Source organism: Grammomys surdaster, unplaced genomic scaffold, assembly GCF_004785775.1.
Source record: "Grammomys surdaster isolate TR1022 unplaced genomic scaffold, NIH_TR_1.0 125098, whole genome shotgun sequence".
Taxonomy (NCBI): Eukaryota; Metazoa; Chordata; class Mammalia; order Rodentia; family Muridae; genus Grammomys; species Grammomys surdaster.
Genome location: NW_021620001.1, coordinates 318834 through 338420, shown reverse-complemented (window position 1 = coordinate 338420; position 19587 = coordinate 318834). Strand labels below are relative to the sequence as shown.

General features: G+C 49.7%; 1 protein-coding gene and 1 non-coding gene across 7 annotated transcripts in view; one reads left to right on the top strand and one right to left on the bottom strand.

The window, feature by feature from the left end:
• Phf19 (PHD finger protein 19) overlaps nt 1-17630 on the bottom strand; it is a 35181-nt gene extending 17551 nt beyond the window's left edge. For 4 of the 6 annotated variants that reach the window (XR_003713713.1, XR_003713714.1, XM_028785088.1 and 1 more), the window contains exons 1-10: nt 17453-17630; nt 10546-10734; nt 10086-10167; nt 6849-6944; nt 6320-6420; nt 5567-5715; nt 3843-3938; nt 3149-3217; nt 2894-3014; nt 608-675 (exon numbers count right to left, since the gene is read on the bottom strand). Coding sequence is in view for 4 of the 6 variants with exons in the window: in XM_028785088.1 (XP_028640921.1) it covers nt 608-675; nt 2894-3014; nt 3149-3217; nt 3843-3938; nt 5567-5715; nt 6320-6420; nt 6849-6944; nt 10086-10167; nt 10546-10734; nt 17453-17476 (995 nt within the window). In the remaining 2 variants the exon portion in view is untranslated. Of the gene's footprint in view, nt 1-607; nt 676-2893; nt 3015-3148; nt 3218-3842; nt 3939-5566; nt 5716-6319; nt 6421-6848; nt 6945-10085; nt 10168-10545; nt 10735-12908; nt 12988-17452 lie in introns of those variants that run through there. The other 2 variants (XM_028785089.1, XM_028785090.1) reach the window with 2 other exon arrangements.
• LOC114636985 lies at nt 15249-15352 on the top strand. Its single transcript, XR_003713718.1, has one exon. It is a non-coding gene; the product is annotated as a U6 spliceosomal RNA (small nuclear RNA).
• Nucleotides 17631-19587: the final 1957 nt, after the last annotated feature.

Below are 19587 nucleotides of genomic sequence, written 5' to 3'. Positions count from 1 at the left end.
CCAACCAACCAACCAGTTGGCCAGCCAACCAACCAACCAACCAACCAACCAACCAACCAGCTGGCCAGCCAGCCAGCCAAACAACCAGCCAGCTAGCCAAACAACTAGCCAACCAACCAACCATCCAACCAACCAACCAACCAACCAACCAACCATCCAGTGGGTAAGAAACCAAGGGCTGAGCAGGGCTGGCTGACGCCCAGAGTCTATAAAGCAAAAGGATGAGAGTGTAAGATGCAAACAGGGAGGCTTGTGTCATAAAAGGCCTCGAACATGGCTGAGGGACAAGTGTGTGCTAAAACTTGGGATGGGAAGGCGCAGGCTAGGGAAGTAGCTCGGAGGCTGAAGCCCTGAACGATGCTTTTCCAAGCTCTCTAGCTGGCCGGGGCATAGAATGGAGCTTAGTATACAACTGAGACAAGGCCCTGAGCACTTGGGAAAGCTTTGCAAAGGAAAGCCTCTAGATGTCTTTACTCCCTGGATGGTGGAAAAAAGGAAGGAGAGCCAGGCAAGCAGCACAGCTTGAGCAGAGGATTTGTGGTAGGAAGAGCCTTCAGACTGAAATCCCAGTCAGGACCCACAGCTCTCCCTCCCTCCTTGCACTCACCGGCTTTTGTAACTGTTGAGAGCATTGAGGAGATGCGGCCCTCGTTCTGTCACAGGGGTGCTGGTGAGCTACGGGAAGCAGGAGAGCAGGATAGTTAGATCTACAGGAGTATCTAAGAAGGCACTGGTCTGATCCTGACACCCCATTGCCTTCTGTAGTGGCCTCCAAGGGAGAACCATTGGCTTGCAACCTTTTACCTCTCTGAGATCAGTTTCCCCATCTGTGATAAAGAGGAAAGCTTCTGACCTCAATGGTTCAGGAGCTTTACATAGCTGAGGCTGTAGCCTAGTGGGAGACTGCTTGCCTGTCATGCACAAGGCCCTGGGCTCATTCCTCAGTGCTGCTTTAAAAACATCCACACTCCTGTCCAGTGATGCCACCCTATGAGGTCTATGATACAGATCAAGTGTGGAACGTGAACGAGATCTCACATACACAAATGTGCTTGACGGCAGACAGAAAGAAGATGAACTATGTGCCCAACCAGCAAACTAGCGAGGACGTCGGTCCAGCCACTTAAAGGTTATGAGAGCACTAACAGCCTGAAACAGCGTAACACTAACAGAGGAGACATGACCTAAAGCAGCATGTACTTTCTTGTAAACTGTACAAAAGGAGAGGAACAGGATAGAGCCATGCCTTATTTCTAGTTATTTCTGAGTAGTGAAAATATGAATCTTTAAAAAGTATACTTTATGTCCTCATTAGTTAAAATTTTCCATTTGAAACATGTTGTTTTAATGTTTATTTTTATGAATGTTTACCTGCATGCATGTGTGTGTGTGTCATGTGTGTGCAGCGCCCACTAGAGACCTGAAGAGGGCACTGGATCCCTGGAATTGGCCTTATAGACAGTAGTACTGGTAAGCTGCCGTGTATGTATGGGAATGGGGCTTGGGTTCTTGCAAGGGCTGTGTGAGCGCTCTTACCTGCTGAGCATCTCTCTAGCTCCGATGCATGTTTTTTTTTTTTCATACACTAGAAAAAGTTATTCAAAAAATTCCAACTCTAGGGGCTGGTGAAGTAGCTTTGTGGCGGCCGAGTGGTGGTGGTGCATGCCTTTAATCCCAGCACTTGGGAGGCAGAGGCAGGCGGATTTCTGAGTTCGAGGCCAGCCTGGTCTACAGAGTGAGTTCCAGGACAGCCAGAGCTACACAGAGAAACCCTGTCTCGAAGAAAAAAAAGCCAGCAACAACAAAAAACAATTGTTCCAGTAGAGGACCTTGGTTTGATTTCCAGCACCAACACAGAAGCTAATGACCATCCATAACTCTAGTTTTAGGGTGTCCAGCACCTTCTTATGACATCTGTGGTCACTGGGCACACACATGGTATAAAGACATGTATGTGAACAAAACATTCATGTGCATTAAATCTAGAAACGATACTGACTCTATTCTTCAAGGTTCCTGTATGTCTTATAATTTACCAAGTACCACTATAAATGGACACATATACACAACTGGCTGCAAAACAGAAGGATTATCTATTCAGTATTTTTAAATTTTTAAAAAATTATATACTTTAGTGTGTGTGTGTGTATGTGGCATGTGTGTGTGGCATGTGTGGGGGGGCATGTGCGTACGTGTGTGTGGTATGTGTGTGGTGTGTGTGTTTAGCATCTGCATCCCATAGCACATGTTTGGGGGGCAGAGGTCAACTTGGGGCCTGGCTCAATTCTCACCATCTACTCTCTGGGTCCCGAAGAATGAATTCAGGCCCTCAAACTTGGCAGAGAGCACCCTCATCTACTGAGCCGTCTCAGTGTCTTTGTTTGAGTTTTACAACCCTGTCTCATCAAAGAAGGGATGGGTAGTCAGTGAGAGACATTTCGTTCTGCAGTAGTGAAGAGGACTCTGAGAGTATTGTTAGGATGGTGGCCTATGTAGCCCCATGGGAGTGTTAGGTCACTCTCTGGCTCTGACAATTTCAAAGTCTTTTAATTACAGAGCATTGAGGACCCCAGAAACACAATACAGAACAAGACCAGCAGAAGACAAATCCACTGTAATTTCTAACCTAGCCAGGAAATCTGCCAAATACCTTAGCAGAGAATCCTGCTCTCTCCAGCCACACTTGGTGCAATGCCTCAGCTCCCTGCAGCTGAGTTAGTGAGCTTCCAACCGACCACTACCCAAACCGGAGGCCAGAAAGCCCCTCCCTGGCACAGGCTTGGAGGCTCTGACTCAAGGCTGCAGCACAAGGGTGAGAACTTGGATATCTCTACCCTTGCTCTGCACTGAGTGATCCAGCGCAGGCACCTCTGGCACCTGGGACCTTACGTACCTTGCCAAGCTGCAGGAGCTCCCAGTGGTGGTTGACAAAGGCCAGGATCTCCTCAAAGTCAAAGTACCTCTTCTTGCTCTGTACTCCCAGGTTATAGAGGGCCAGGTGAACTATGTCCACCCTGAGTAAGACAGCAAGGGCCAAGTGAGGGAGGGGCGGGGTCAGGGCAGAGGGAGGCGGAGTCAGGGCAGAGGTGGGGCAGGGTCAGGGCAGAGGAGAAGGAAGAGCTGGTAGGGACAGGTCCCATCTTCTCACCATCGCAGGGGCAGCCTCTCGATATACTCTGGGCCTTGGTTACACACGGAGCAGAAGAACAGGTAGAAGCTGTGTGAGAGGAGAGGGGCTGTGATGGGAAATCCTCTGACCCTCAGCCCAGGCCATCTCTCCTTCTCCCACCTGCTTCCCATAGCATCCAATTCTGGGGTTCCAGCCTCTGAGCAGTGGAGGGGACAGGGGCCAAGGAATATGTCTCCACCCATCTTCAAAGACCACCACCCTAGTATTTAGCTCAGTTCATAGGTTGGGTGATAGTGGTCACCACTGTCCCTTCTGAGACCCTTCCCCTGCACATGCACACTTACTTGCCAGCCACCAGCCAAAGAAGTATAATATTTGATTTGGCAGATACAATATCTCCCATTAGCTTAGCCCTACCAATTAGAGGCCATCCATCTCCCTAGTGGTGTTTACAGTAACTCTTGGTAAGGCTAAGACAGAGACTATCATCTCTTCTTCCAGAGATATTTGTAGAGGCTGGAACTTGCAAAGGCAGGAATGTGCTTGAAGTTCCCCACAAATCAGTAGTAACTAGGCATGTAGCCCAACATGTTCCTTTGTTGTCTCCTGGCCCAGCATAGGCAGGGTCCCTTTTATTTTGAGCGCTCTCATGTTGACAAGTCTAGGCTATTACAGACCTCCTTTGTATGATATCTGGTAGATAATCACCTACCGATCTCCAAACACCATAGGCTCACTGAGGCACTGTGTGCAAGCTTCATGGAACCACTGCTTACACCGGTAGCATTGCAGCATCCGTAGGTACCACCTGGAGGCACAGAAGAGCTAGGTCAGCCATATCACAATCAGGCTCAGCAACTTACTCACCTGCCTCTACAAGAAAGAGATGAGAACTCTGGGCCACAGTTAGAAAAGCACACCATTGGCCCTGGTCTCAAAGTACAGGTTTAATATGCAGGCTCTCTGGTTCGCTTCAGATCTGGCTTGGTTTCCAGAGGAGCCTTTTGGAAGTGTGTGTGTGTGTGTGTGTGTGTGTGTGTGTGTGGAGTGTTTTAACAACTGCCCATTAAACACTGAGAAGCACCGACTTACTAATGAATGTCACATAGATTTCTGTATACTGTTCTCCATTGTCATTCATAATGCCTCCAAGTACACCAGAATGCTCATGAGTAATTAGGGTAACAGACTATTTGAGAGATGAAGTAGTTTAAATAGCATAGTCAGAGGGTAGCTGGCCCATAAGCATATCCTTCCAGACACTCTAAAATTCAGGACGGGGAAGGAGCAGTCTGCCATCTACTGAGGGTAGATCCTGCTTGTCTGCAGACAACCCAAAGGAGCAGGGTTAGTTGTCCTTGGAGGCCCAGGTTGGCAAGCAAGACCAGATTCTGGCCCCACAGCAAGACAAGAATCTCCTCCACCGTCAGCAGCTGACTACCAATTCCCAGCCCATCTGAGCTTTTATATAGTTACTGATGATCACAACCACACAAAGGAAAACTTGTAAGTGAACTGTGAATCAGGGGAGGCCCAGCCGGCAAAGTTCTGTGCCATGCTATGGACATTCGTCAGGCCTAGGCTCTTAGCTGCTTCATTGCTTCCTCCTTTCTCAGGTGGCTTCAAGAAAAGCACTCCACCTTCTACTTTCCATTGCCATCTGCACAGGTTCTCACTCTGAGCTTACTTTCAGGGCCCTTCCCTTAGGACCTCCTGGTTCCCCTTGGTCCAGACCTGCCTTATGGCAGCTATCCTACCCGCTGGGCCCGCCCCTCAAAGCTTGGTTCCCACAGACCACTCTGGGTCTCCCTCCTGAAGCCCCATCTTCCTGCAAAGTAACACAGCCTCAACATTAAAATCTGCCCTCCCTAAAATGACATCCCGAATCCGCCCCTCTAGATCCCGCCTCCGTGGCCTGACGCCTAGGCCCCGCCCTCGCGACTGTCACTTCAGGCCGGTCTATCCTAGACCTAGCCCCCAGCTGGCACTCCGGGTTTGTCCATCCAAGGCACGCCTCCGAGGCCTGACACTAAGGCCCCGCCCCACGGCTGTCATTCTGGGTCCACCCCTCTAGATCCCACCTTCACAGCCTGAAACTCAGACCCCGCCCCTGAGCTGTCACGTCTCTCTAGGTCCCGCCTCTACCGCTTGACATTAAGGCCCCGCCTCATAGCTCCAGTTTCGCCCCTCCAGGTCCCGCCTCCAGACACTCATACCCAGAAGCCCAGCTGTCACTCCGAGTCAACCCCTCCGGAGTCTGACGCTCAAGCCCCGCCCTCAAGCTGTCACTCCTCCAAGTCCCGCTTCCAGAGCCTGCTACTCAAGCCCTCCCCCCCCAATTCAGGTTATCACTCAGGCCCCGCCCCCTGAGATAGCTCTCCCGGAGCCTGTCAGTCCCACCCTGCAGCCTGCACGTGTCCCGCTCTGTCGCCTTACTCTCCAGGCCCGCCGCAGTAGCAGTAGCATTGCTGCTGGTTGGTGCGATGGGGCGAATCCCAGTCGAGCTCCTCCGGCTGGTAGGACAGCACCATTTTCACTGCCTGCAGCGTCTTGGCGATGGCGCCTTTCTTCAGCGCGCCGCCTTTCTAGGGGAAGATGAGGCCCAGGTCACCAACCACACCTGTCAGCACAGTTATCAGGAGAAATGCTGCCAGGGTTTGGGGAGACCCAGACATTTTATGAGCATCAGAAAAATGAGTTTTTCTAACCGATCCTAAATCCATCCTGTTTCCCTTAAAGATATTCATTAATAGAGTCACTTGTAATAAGGACAACACAGACACACACACACACACACACACACACACACACAGAGAGAGAGAGAGAGAGAGAGAGAGAGAGAGAGAGAGAGAAGACCGTGAAAGTATATATATCTTAACAAGATTTTAAAAAAGAAGGGACAGATATATAAGGTTGTCTTTTAATAGCAAATGGCCCTTTACTGGGGACCGCATATGGACACAAAACTGTATCCATTTTATGGTTGGGGAAGCTTGAGGTTTAGAGAGGTTCTGAAATCTGGTCTAAGACAGAGACCCTGTGTCTCCTCAGTCCAAGTGGAGTCCTTCTGCCTAGACTACGGCATCGGTGATGAAGTCTCAGGCCCGAGTCTCGTGGGGCTCTGGTCTGCCCAGTTGGAAGGCAGGAAAGCAAGGGCTGGGGAATGGGGGTCGGGGGGGGGGTGCTCACCCTCACAGCCAGTGCGAAAATGCAGCGTCGGCAGAACCAATGAGTGAGGAGGGGCCAGTTGGCATCTACTGCGATGGGGATGTGGCACTGTTGGTGGTAACCTGGAGGGAAGGAGGGGATGGAGAATCACTCACAAGGGAGCAGTGGCCCAAGGCCTGTTGGCCAAAGGCAGTGAGGCTAGCCAAGCTATGGCAAGCGCTAGGGCGCTCTGCCTGCCAGCTTTCATGGTTCTGGTAGTACCCACCCAGAAGCCAAGCTGATAACCAGTGAGGCACAAAATGACGGTACTGGCCACTGCAAGTGGCACCAAGGACAAGCTTCAGTACCTGTCTCTCTGCCTAGGAGGGCCACAAACTACATTTCCTATTGCTTTTGGTTGCCTTTCCCCAAGGTAGGAGGAAACATGCCAGCGATAGAAGGAGAAATAGGAAGCTAGCTTGGACCTCAGCAAGTGCGATGTGGGAGGGGCCCACAAAGTGGGAGGGGCCCACAGGGCAGGACCTTTGCAGTGCGATGTTCACCCACTCACCCAGGCCACACTTCCCACAGATGAGGATCTCATTCATTGGCCCTGAAGTCTTCCCCATGCAGATGTCACACTTAGGCTCCTCTCCTGGAACACCAGCTGAAAAAGAAGTCCCCTCAACTCTGGTCCAGCTCACACCACCAAGAAATAGTCAAAATCATCTGCTGGGTGGGAATCCATACTTGGATCTGGTGAGGAGTTCATAGGCCCCCTACTGGGAAACTCAGTTCTGCTGTTGACACAGCTAAGTTGACACAGAGTCTAAATATACATCATACCCATTCAGCCTTAACCAGAGATGCGTCTGTTTCCTGTGAACTACAGAGAGTGCAGAAACAGCTGTATAAAATGCTGAGAATAAGGGACAGTTAAAACAAGACATCCACACCATACCCTCATGGGACATTGTTGAAGAGGGGCCAGAAAGAACATACGAGCTGAAAGACAGAAATAAGGACTGTGAAATGCCATTCTTCGAGCATGGCCCCTGTAATGAACTCTTAACAACTGTAGATGACAAAGGGTCTGCACAAGAATGGATCCATCCACAGCAGATATTGATGGCAGGGGCACAGGGGGCCTGTCCTTCACTGCTGAACAATTTCATATTGATACATTCTGAGGAAGACAGAGAGTTATTGCCTTCAGCTGTGTACCCACTGACAATTCCATTGGATTCCAGTAGGTAGTTCCAATCCAATAGCCACACAGATGACCCTTATTGTGTGACCAACCAAAAATCATGTATCTGGGAAAGGGGCAGATAGGGAAGAGGGAAGAGGTGATGGCGGTGGGAAGGGAGGATCAGGGAGGGTTGAGGAGAGTGTAAACAGTATGTACATGTATAAAACTGTCAGGGACTTTAGTTGTTAAAGCAATCATGGTAAAAACCACAGAGCAGGAACTGAACTTCTGTGCCCTGTGGGTCACATCCCATCCCACAAGCTGCCTCCCTGAATCTTCCCAGGCTTTCAGAGGTGTCTGTTAACACCTGCTCCGAAGAAGATGGGGAGACTGAGGCTCAAGAAGGTAAGACCCTTGCTTAGCTGGTAAGCGTGAGAGTGGGATTTAAACACACAGCCATTGCTCTGCTGATCTGTGCTCTTCTGTCACATCCGGTTCCCTCTCCTACCTATCCCAACTCGTTTTATGTTTAAACATTTTTGTGTCAAGTGACATTTAAAATGCTTACTATGTGATAAAATGTGGGTTCATAAGGAGACTCCGTGTTCCCATCAGCTGTGAACTCATAGAAAGTCCTATTTAAACGACAGCCTCGCCCACATCTCCTCCCTGTTATTTCAAGTCCCAGACCCCCATTCATTTTTCTGTAATCACTGCGTTTCTAATCAGAGTTCTCTTAAGGCACTGCATAGCCTTTATTGCATCTAAAGTTACTTTTCCTTCCAAGTGTCTAACAAATTGAAATGTCACTACAAATTTGTGTTTTGAATCAAGATCCAAGGTCCAGATTTAATGACCAGTTAATTTGTTTATCTTAGTTTATTTTAGAGCTAGGGTTCAGACTCAGGCCCTGTGCTTGCTGGATACTCTCTCTCTCTCCTACTGAAGTAAACCCTCACCCTTAATACAGTTACAGAACGGCTTTTCATTTACTGGTTCCTCCTCAAAGTTTTTTCTTTTTTGTCTTCTTTTAAATATATAATATTTTTATATCTGAAGTGCTTGCATGGCTATGTTAAATATATTTCTCCTTTGGGGGCTACAAACCAAAGACTGTACATTCTAGGTAAAGCATACCCCCCCCACAAATACAACTTTTCAGTGTATATACATGCATGAAGGTCAGTGTGTGTGTGGGTGTACATGTGTGCAAGTCACATTGATGGGGCGGGGTTCAACACCCAAGGAAGGTGGTTGAGTCTTAGTTCCCTTAATAAAGTGATAGATACATCTTAACTGCACTACACCCAGCCTTGAGCATTCATCCTAGGGGACGCCAAAGGGTCGCCTGCTTGTCAGGAGCAATCAGCTGGATATGGGACAACCTGTTCCTAGCTACACACTTGCTGTGCCCCACCTGGTTCCTGATGCACAGTGGGATGCTTCCTAAAGAAGCTGAAACATGACACAGCACCTATGACCACTGCTGCTGGAGTTTTGTGCTTTTCATAGAGGTGTAGCCAGCAGGGGATGCTCATAGCTTTGTATCTACAGAAAACAGATTTAGGTTGCAAGGGACTGGGGTGGGGGGCGGGAAAGCAGTATTCCCTGGCCACAGATTTTTTGGAGGAAAAGAAATTTGTTTGTTTGAAAGATATAAAACACTGGCTTAGTCCTGCAGTCTACTTGGCTGGCTTCTTGGAATAATCTTTTTCAGTAACAGATTCTTAGACACTTCCTTCCTACAATGCAGCAGCACTGGGACGAGCATTTTACACACATGCATCACCATATCTGAGCTTCCCAACAGTGACGTCAGAAAAGTGGCATCACTGCTCAAGGCTGTGTAGCTTAGCAGTAGATTGGGAATGAGGTCCAGAGTCTGTCTGACTCTAGAACCTGCCTCGGTGGGCCACATCTGTTCTGTTAAGGATACATAATATGTAATAGGTTTCTTCTCTCAAGGCTGTGATCATAGGTGCTATGCCATGCTCCTAGTTCCATGATAAAAACACATGAGCATTGTGACTAGTGATCACCCAAATCTGTCCTATGGAGATCTGACCCCAACTGGGTACATCTCTAATGGGGTGTCAGCTGTCTGAAGGCAGGTGTGGCACTCAGTCCAGCTTCCTCTTCATCCTGACTGATGATTCAGCTCCAGCTCCTCATGGCCATTGTCATGCTTTCCTGGCTACATGTCACCCTCATCTCCCCCACCCATTTTCTCCACATGCAAATAGGGAACACAGTTCAAGTCTATAACTGACAACCCCTCTCCTCTGGCCTCTTCCTTCTCCCTAGCTCTAGGAGACACAGAACAGCAGATGCCATTCAGGAAGGACACAAACTGCAGGCCTGAGACCCAGTCTAAGCACTGTTGGTGCTAAGATAAGACAAGTTCCTCTTCCATTCGCCCTGCTTCCAGCTTAAAGTATGAGCATTCAGAAAGGAGATCCCTGAGTAGAAATTTACTTATCATTTCTGATGGGCCCAAGATGAGTACTCAAGACTTGGGGTTCATAGACCAGCACAGATGCCAGGAAAAAAAGGTGACAGAGAAGGAAAAACTGAAGGCAGAGTAGGGGGAGGGGCAGTAGACAGATGGACACTCACCATGCTGGATGTCCTTCCATAGGACCCAGTATTTGGAATTATCTTCAAAAGTTACAAGGCAGCTTTGCTTAGGACTGCTGACCTGAGGAAAGAGAGGAGAAGCGTGGAGGAGCAGCAGGGAGGAGCTGGGTCTCAGTCTTCCTCCATCTCCTGGCCTTGTGCTTCAGAAGACAGGCCAGAAGGAGAGGTGTGCTCCCTACCTCGGAGTGTGGCCATCAGGAACAGGGGGTCGACTTAACAGGGATGCTTTTAAGGGTAGAAGAGCAGGCCAGACAGTCATTTGTGTCCTGCCTAGTCTGGTGCTTGCTTAAGTTCTCTGAAGAACCTGCTGGGCCACACTGCCCCTGAGGACAGAGCTTGCAAAGCCAGGCTCTGGTCCTTTCCACTTTCAGCTTCTAGACATGAAGGATAAAAAGGGAAAGACACACGAGCCTGGGCCCAAGGACCAGAGCAGACTCACCCGCTTGATCTTGCCGAGGTAGTATAGTCCGTCTGTCCACCGGCATAGCACAAACTGTCCCTCCGTCACCTTAGACATCAAGTCTTTGAAGTTCTTTTTGGTCTTAGACAGGGCCCTCTTGTTAGGGCTGGTGGCACCAAAGGCTTCCTGAGTCCCTGGTTCCAGAGCTTGAGTCTCCATCAGCTTCTGCTGACACCAGAGGAGAAAGAACAATGTTTATTTTGCTTCCTGCTCCTGAAATCCTGTAAGGCCGTCAAACACGTTTACTGACAGGACAACCCTGGGAGGGAGACATTATTATCTCATTCTACGGATAGGGAAACAGGAGACGCAAGAAATGGTTGATGATCCAGAGGCAGAGCCATGGCTCATGAGGAGTCAAGGTGGCTCTATACCATACCACGCTGCTTCTAAGAGAGTGTATCTTCCCACCATACCTGGTGCAAAGGACTCACAGATCTGAATCCCACTACATGTCCAGGAGGCTGGGGCTTTGTCCTATATGTAGGCTCAGTTCCAAGGAAGCAAGCACTTAAGATGTTATGTTTCCCCTAAGATGTCTTCAGAGAAAAGCCCACCTAGCAATGAAAACTCTTGAGGTGGAGTGGGAACCGAGTGACATAGCCACGTGCCTCTCTTTTGCAATTTCCATTTCTGTTCTGGATTAACTAATGGTTTCATGAGAACCAGTGCAGGGCATTTAAACCTACCACATACACATCAGCTCAAAGCAGCTAAGTCATTACCACACCAGACTAACACATCTAGCTCTTTCCATCCCGTTAAAGTGCTGCTGCCTTTTGCTTCTTTGTTCCTGATTTGTGGTGTCTCCGTGGTGGTCACTTCTCCACCCAGTGTACTGCCATAGCAGCTTCTGGTACAGCGGCCTGAGAATCTCCGAATCTCCCCCCTAGAGTGGTTGGAGCATCCTGTCCTATTCTCCACTATGTCCTGCTTCCAACTCTGTCTCATTTTTCCTCATCAATTATTTCATTCACCTTTTCCAAGCCTATTTCCGGAGCCTGTTGCTTGCTGGAAGGGGGAGCCTCAGGGCACTCAGCTTCCCTACCTGAATCTTCCAGAAGGTTTTTGGCTTTCCAAACTTTCACTGGTGATCAACTTTATTGCTTTCTCCCCTTCGTGGCCTCACTTGGCGTCATGTCCCTCCACATACACTATCCTAAGGTCAAACACAGCTTCCTTAAGGTGCAGTGTGTGGGGATGGAGGGGGCGCTCCTGCTCAGGGTGCCTCCCTCTGCCTAGGTGTTGGGCACCTGGTGCTCTGCCAGTCCACAAGAAGACAGCTCTGGGTGTGTTTTCCTGTGAGTGCCTCCTCAGACACTGTAGGATAGTCTATGGCAGTGTGCCAGTCCTATAGGTGAAACTAAATACACGTGGACATGTGAGGGGCCTGGGGCAGTGGGGCATAGTCAGGGTCCCAAGTCGCCGGATGATGGGAGTCAACCTCCTTCTGCCTTCTCCTTCCTGTCTTTTACTCCAGGGCAGAGGCACCAGGTAAGGGCTGTAGTCAGAACTTTTGCCCTCTTCCCTGGCACTTGGCTCTTTGGGAGCTGGGAGGTCCCTGCTTGCTTGGGCCTGGAGTGCGGCCGGCCTCGGCAGGTTCACAAACTGACATTTCCTCCCCCACTGAGCTTTTGGGGGCAGGCCGGGTCGCTGCGCCCCCGAGGCTGTGCTGGGCCCCCGGGTAGTGGCCCCCCCATCCCGCCTCCATCCTCCTGGAGAGGGCCCCCGCGGGCTGTGATTGGTTGATTCAAACCCATCGGCACAGAAATGCTTGTTTGCGGGTTCCCGTCGGCGTCCAGTTCAAATCCGCGGCACTGGGCGCGCGGGGCCGGGCGGGGGCAGGAAGCGCGGATGATTCATGCGCCGAGGCCTCTCCAGGGCGGCCGTTGGCTTTTTAAAAGGGTGTTCAGGGGGGAGAATAGCTTGCAAAATGTGTCCCCTTCGGCTTCAGGCGCTCCTTTCCTCAGTTGCTCTAATTGCAAACTTTCCCCGCTCTTAGCCGATCGTAGCCTGACTTTGGACGTGAGCAAAATCCCAAATGCCCTGCCTATCCTCCCCTCCATAGCTTCAAATGGAAAAGAAAAGACACGCGGCCACAAACGGAGACCTGTCACCCACACCCTCCCCAGCGCTGGGTATGTGGCTGGGACTCCTGCTGTCCTGAGGGTACCGCTCGGGCTCCATCTCCGTCCCCATCCCACAAGCGCGCAGCTCCGCAGTTACTCTAGCCCCCGCCCGGGGATCGTAGGGCTCAACCTAGGTTTCTAGGAGAGGGGTGTGTGCAGGGATTGAAGCATGAATCGCGGACACTCCCGGGGCGCCCGCAGCGCGGGACTTACCGCAAGGCAGCGCGTCAGCCGGTCCTACTTGGAGTCTGGCCACCAGGCACATCGGCGGCGGCGGTGCGCTCGGCCCAGGGCTGCCGGGTCGAGTGTCCGCCCCTGGGGCCGGGGTAGGGGTCTCGGCGGGGGCGGGGAGGGGCGGGGGCGCCGCGGGGAGGAGGGGACGCAGGGAGGGAGGGGCCGGTGCTCTCAGGAAGGGGCCCCCCGGGCGCGGGGCGCCATCTTTTTCGCGTTTTCCCGCGAATTATTGACGTCCCCGCTTATGTAATTAGCAGGGGCCGCACCGGCTTCGCCATTGGAGCCCGCGGCCGGCGGGGCCCCGCAGCGTCTCCCGGGGCCGCCCCCGCGCAGCGAGCCGAGCGGGCACACGCGGAAACACAACTGCACAGACCCACGGCTGGGCAGGCGTACGCACACCACACGCACACAGCTACTACACGCAGACCTTTCACGACCCGGGTAGGTCTCCCAGCACCTTGATCTTACAGCACCGACATTCCCCACCACTCCCTGGAGACCAGGACAAGCCTAAGAGACTCAGACACAGGACACACACACATATGTGTGCCATAAGTTACGACACTCAAAATGACTCTGCCCTCAGCATAGACTCCCGAGAAACCACGTGCAAGGCACACACAAGTCATCAGCATAGAGCCCCGACACAGTGACCACAAGACCCACTCGAGTATGCCAGTCAAGTACTGTAGAGGTAACAGTGTAAGATAGTCACATAGACCATGTGCACAAACACAACAAATACATAAAGGGCAAACTTAAGGCAGATCTTGTGGATAGGACTCCAATCAGATAAGATCTCCCTCCGGGAGAAAAGACAGAGTGTCCTCAACCAGACGCACTCTTGGCACCAGGGCTGGAGATAGCGTTGGTCAACACCCCTTACCTGCGTCCCTGCTTTCAATCTGGACTGCCCACTGCACCTGCTAGCGTGGCCCCCTGCAGACACACCCTGCTGGGATGAGTGCGTTCTTGGTGTGGCTGTGCACTGCTCTTTCTTCCCAGAGCCTTCCCGGTTCATTTTACAGTGGCCACATTGGCACTCTGCACCCTGGGGTGTGGGCAGCCTGGTCTGCAGCTCCTGCCTGCCTTCCACCTTTATCCCCCAGCTTGAGACACAGGAGTCCTCTTCCACATTCCCCTTCACCCCTGGGTCTTCCTGCTTCTCTGGTACTCCTGGGTATTTGACCCACAGCAGAATCTGGTTAACGTGAGCATCTGTCTCCCTTTGCTGAGCCTGGAAAGGAAGTTAGTAGCAGCCCCACCAGACAGGCTCTTCCAGCCTAGGAAGGCATAGCTGCACATCGCCTTCTGCAGAGATAACACCTCTCTGTCCAGGAAGCTCTGTCATGAGCCTCTAGGTTGGCCAGAGGCACCTTTAGGATTCCAGGGGCAGAGACAAAAGAGCAAGCCTGTCTCTGTAGCTCAGAGGCTGGCGCCACCTATTCCTGGATGTGAGACTGAGTGAGTCACTTTAGCTGTCCAGCTGTTGGGAAGGTTAGAGGCACTGCATAGGAAGCCCCTGTGACCCCTGAGTGTGGGCAGAAGGTAAGTAAGTAGTGTGCTTGGTCCAGTCTGTCTTCATCCACTGTTCTCTTGTGTGGGGCTACAATTGGCTTAGGACACACAGTCAAGTAAGAGAAATGGGGCCTGCAGTCTGGTGAGGTAGCCAGTACAGGGATAACGCATTTATGTAAAAAAGATCTCTGCCATGGAATTAGGGAATTGTTGCTCTGAGGCCAGTTCTGCCTCTGAATAGAGGGATTGTGGGTAAGCTGGCCCCCAAGTTTTATTAATATAAACATCCTATCTGTTCCAAAGCAGGGGTAACATTACTCTGTCTCACAGGGCTGTCACTCAGATAAAGGTTACCATAGGCTCAAGAAGGAGCAGGTGCTTTGGAAAACTCCAGAGCAATGTATGAAATGAGAAGGTGTTGACATACTAGACAGAGGACTGTAATGCCACAAGAAAAGCTGTATGTCATTCACAGTGATTTACAACCTAAGTTCCATGGAGAAACTCTCACTTGGACAGGATGCAGAAACAGAGAGGCATGTATTTCAGGAGGAGGAGGGAATTGAATGGACTGGCAAAAAAAAAAAATTCAGGTAAAAAAATAATAAGTGCTAGCCAAGTGTGATAGTGTAGGCCTTTAATCTCAGCTCTTGGGAGGCAGAGGCAGGTGGATTTCTGAATTGGAGGCCAGCCTGGTCTACAGAGTGAGTTCCAGGACAGCCAGGGCTATACAGAGAAACCCTGTCTCAAAAAAAAAGAAAAAACTAAAAAAAAACTAAAACTAAAAAAAAAAAGAAATCAGTGTTTGCTTAGGCAACATATGTACTAAAATTTGAATGATAAAGAGGAACTTAGTATGGCCCCTGTGCAAGGACGACATGCAGATTCATGAGTAATCCATGTTCCCCGCATGTCTTAGTTACAGAAAGTGCTGTGAACACACACCGTGACCAAGGCAACTCTTATAAGGACAACAGTTAATTGGGACTGGCTTACAGGTTCAGAGGTTCAGTCCAGTATCATCAAAGCAAGAGCCTGGCAGCATCCAGGCAGGCATGGTGCTGGAGAAGCCACGAGTTCTACATCTTCATTGAAAGGAAGCCAGGAGCAGACTGTTTTCAGGCAATTAGGAGGGTCTGAAAGCCCACTGCCACAGTCATAACACTTTCTCCAACAGGCCACACCTGCTAATAGTGCCACTCCCTAGGCCAAGCATATTCAAACCACCATATTCCATGCCTTGGCCCCTATAGGCTTGTTCAAACACATGAGTCTATGGGGACCATACCTAGGCATAGCATAATGCTAAAAACCTTTAGTCCAACTTCAAAAGTACCCAAAGTCTATAACAGTCTCAATAATGTTAAAAGTCCAAAGTTCAAAGTCTCTTCTGATGTTCATCTAATCACTTACTGTAATCCCCTATAAAATCAAAATCAAAAAGCAGATCACATACCTCTAACATCACAGGATATACATTACCATTCCAAAATGTCATAGTGAGAAAATACTGAAAACCAAAGCAAGACCAAAAATACCAGCTGGGGAAACTCCAAACTCTGCGTCTCCATGTCTGATGTCAAATGCTCTTCAGATCTCCAACTCCTTTCAGCCTTGTTACTACAACAAACTTCTTTCTCCTGGGCTGGTCCCACTCCCTGTTAGCAGCTTTTCTCAGCAGGTATCCCAACAGCTCTAGCATCTCGCACATCTTGAGGTATCCCAAGACAACTTCAACTTTCAACTTCACAGCTTCTTGTTCCAATATCTGGGACCACACATGATCTTCTTGGCTCCTCCAAAGGGCTGGCATCACTTCTCCAGCCCTGCCCTCTGTAGCACTCTAGGCTCTGGTTGACTCCACTCCACTATGGCTGCTGTTCTTGGTGATCACCCCATGGTACTGGGTACTGGCATCTCCAATACTCCACTGCACTCTTCCACTGCAACTAGGCTTCGCCAATAGCCTCTCATAGGCTCTCTTCATGGTGCCAAGCCTCAACTCCTTTGCATGACCCCTTCAGTACTGGGCCATCAATTGCAACTGAGGCTGCACCTTCACCAATGGCCTTCCATGGCCTCTCACAGTGCCCAGCCTCAGCTGCTCTTCATGACCCCTTCATACCTTCAAAACCAGTACCTCCTGGGTGACTCTTACACATTACCAAGTCCAGCTGAAACATGAGCTACAGCCTTGGCTATCTCTGGAATGCAGCTTCTTTGTGTTCTCAAAAAAAACCCACTACCCCAAAAAGATGTCACCTCAGTAATGCTAATCTCTTCCTAGTCACTGCTAATTTCTTAGCTCTAGCTAACCAGTATCGATAGTCCCAGTAGTCTCCTACTCTTGATTGTAAAGCCAGAGACCCATGGCTAAAGCTGCTGAGCTCTGCTGCTTCCTGGAGCTGGAACACGGCCCCTTATTCTATTATGTTATCACCAGCTTTCTGTTTTCCAACTCCTTCACTGCTTAAGGTTGGCCGTCCTGGGATTTGTCAGTAGATTGACCTTGAACTCATCAAAATGCACTTCAGGAGACAAAACCACAGAACAGAGTCTAAACTTGGTTGTTTTGAGTCTTTCTTTGTCAATACAATTAATTTGGTTCTCTTCACCTTAGCCTCAGACAGACTCTTCAGACAAGGGCAAAAAGCAGCCACAATCTTCACCAAAACATCCCAAGAATAGTCTCTCAGCCACATACTAAAATTCATCACCTCTGGAACCTCTATAACCAGGCTTCCACAGTTCCAATCACCCTCAGCAACTAAATCTTCCGTATTCCTACCAGGATATCCCATTAAGCCTCACTTAAAGCATTTCATTGCTTTCCGAAGAGCCAAAAATGCACATTCTTCCAAACAAAAACATGGTCAGGCCTATCACAGCAATACCCTAGTCCCTGGCACCAACTTCTGTCTTAGTTGGGGTTTCCATTCCTGTGAAGAGACACCATGACCAAGGCAACTCTTATAAAGGATAACATTTAACTGGGGCTGGCTTACAGGTTCAGAGGTCCAATCTATCATCAAGGCAGAAGCATGACAGCATCCAGGCAGGCATGGTGCTGGAGAAGCTGAGCTCTACATTTTCACCAAAAGGAAGCCAGAAGCAGACTGTTTTTAGGCAATTAGGAGGAGAGTCTGAAAACCCACCCCCACAGTGACACACTTCCTCCAACAAGGCCACACCTCCTAATAGTGCCAATGCCTGGGCCAAGCATATTTAAACCACTATGTCCCATAAGAATGCTGCTAGCTGCACTTCTGTGTTTTCTGCTTGTCCCCCCTCCCCCCAGGTGTTGATGTTGAAAAACTTTAAATAAGACTGATTTAAAATTTAAAACTAGGCAAACGATCTCAACAGATCATTCCCAAAAGAGGAAACCCAATAGCCAAAGTAGCCAAAAATAAGAAGAGCTGTTCACCTTCACTGGCCATGCGAGAACTCATGGCCATGCAAGCTGAAGGACTGTGCCACACCATCAGATGTCCCCAATGTGGCAAAGAGCTAAAATTTGTCTGCCTTAGGGAATGGAGGCAGTTAGGGTGCAGGACAGGGGCGTCTGGAATTTGCCGATGGAGATGTTGTTGCTAGGACTTTGGAGAGCTGTTGGCTAATGTCAAGTGGGGTGTAAGATGCCGGTGCCTTCAGTTGTGTGTCACTTGGCAAAATAATCAATCAATCAAACAAGCAGAAAAGAAAGGAAAGGAAGAAAGAAGTTGGTTACCCACTAACAGCAGTCCAGGTACATACACTATGATAGGTTCATACAATAGAATTGTATCCTGAGAGAAACTAGTGTAAGACAGTGAACCCTAGCACACATACCCTCTAGGGGAAAATGAGCACGGAGGTATCTAGGTATTGTGTAGTAGAAAATTAAACATTTGAGGCTCCACTGTGCATGGTTTTAGTGATAGTCAGGTGGTGTAGAAGTATTAACCATGCATAAGCAATGAAAGATGCCTGTCTTAGCTAGAGGGAGAAAGGTCTGGGATTAGAAAGAAGCACAGAGGTAGGTTTAATCAGGTCTGTAAGATTTTCCTTCTTAGAAGAAAAACCAAATATGTCGAAATGTGAGGATTTGATGGAGCTGGGTGGCTGGTTCATACTTGTCTCTGCTTCTCCTCTTCCGAGCTGCGGCTTTCCCTCGTTCTATGCAGTTCTGTAGCGGTTTTCCTCAGGATTGAAACTTTCCCTCGTGAAGGGAAGAGGCAGTAACTAGAAGCATTGAAACCCACAGAGCCCCAAAAGTTCATGAAAATTAGAAGATTCACAAGCCCTCCTCCTGCCAAAGGTCTTAAAAGTAGTAAACAAGGGGGCTGGAGAGATGGTTCAGTGGGCTAAGTGCTTGCTTGATAACCGTGAGGGTATGATACCAGACCCCCAGAACCCACTGCACAATCGCAGTGGGCACAATGGATTGATTCAGAGTGGAGGCGGGCAGATATAGCAGCCACCAAGTCTAACTGAAACGGCTCCAGGCACTCTGGAGGCAGAGGAAGGCAGATTTCTGTGAGTTCTAGGACAGCCAGGATTACAAAGAGAAACCCTATCTCAGGAAAAAAAAAGTGTTTATGTGTCCCAGGGAAGAGTTACAAGTAATCTAGTCATTGTAAAGGTGGGAGGCGCACAGAACCCTAAGAGATAGAGGAAGACACCTGACAGTGAGCTCAGACCTTCACTGTGTACACATGGGCAAACGTACCTGCACTCACAAGCATATACCCACCCCACAAGGGAGCAAACATTTTCTGGAGATAGAGGACTCTGATGAAGCTGCCTGTAAGGTGGGAAATCCAGGGGTGTGGATTTAGTGAGCTGTCACTCATTATGGGGTGGGCTTTTTGGCAATGCAGCTGCCTGTAAGTTACCCATGCTACTATAGTTAGCTGCAGTAAACTCACTGCTCTATCTATTTGGGGTGAACGGGTGTTTGTTCAAGGTTCCTAGGGAAGAGTTAGACTCCACGTTGGGACATCTGGCCATTGTGAAGATGGGAGGCACAGGAAGCCCTGGGCAGACTGTGGGTGGGAAAGCTTAAGGCAGGGCAGCACGTCAGGTGTGCAGGTGGTTATGGCTCACAGCTCTGCTATGACTGGCATTAGCTGTCCTCCTCTTTTAAGACTTATTACAA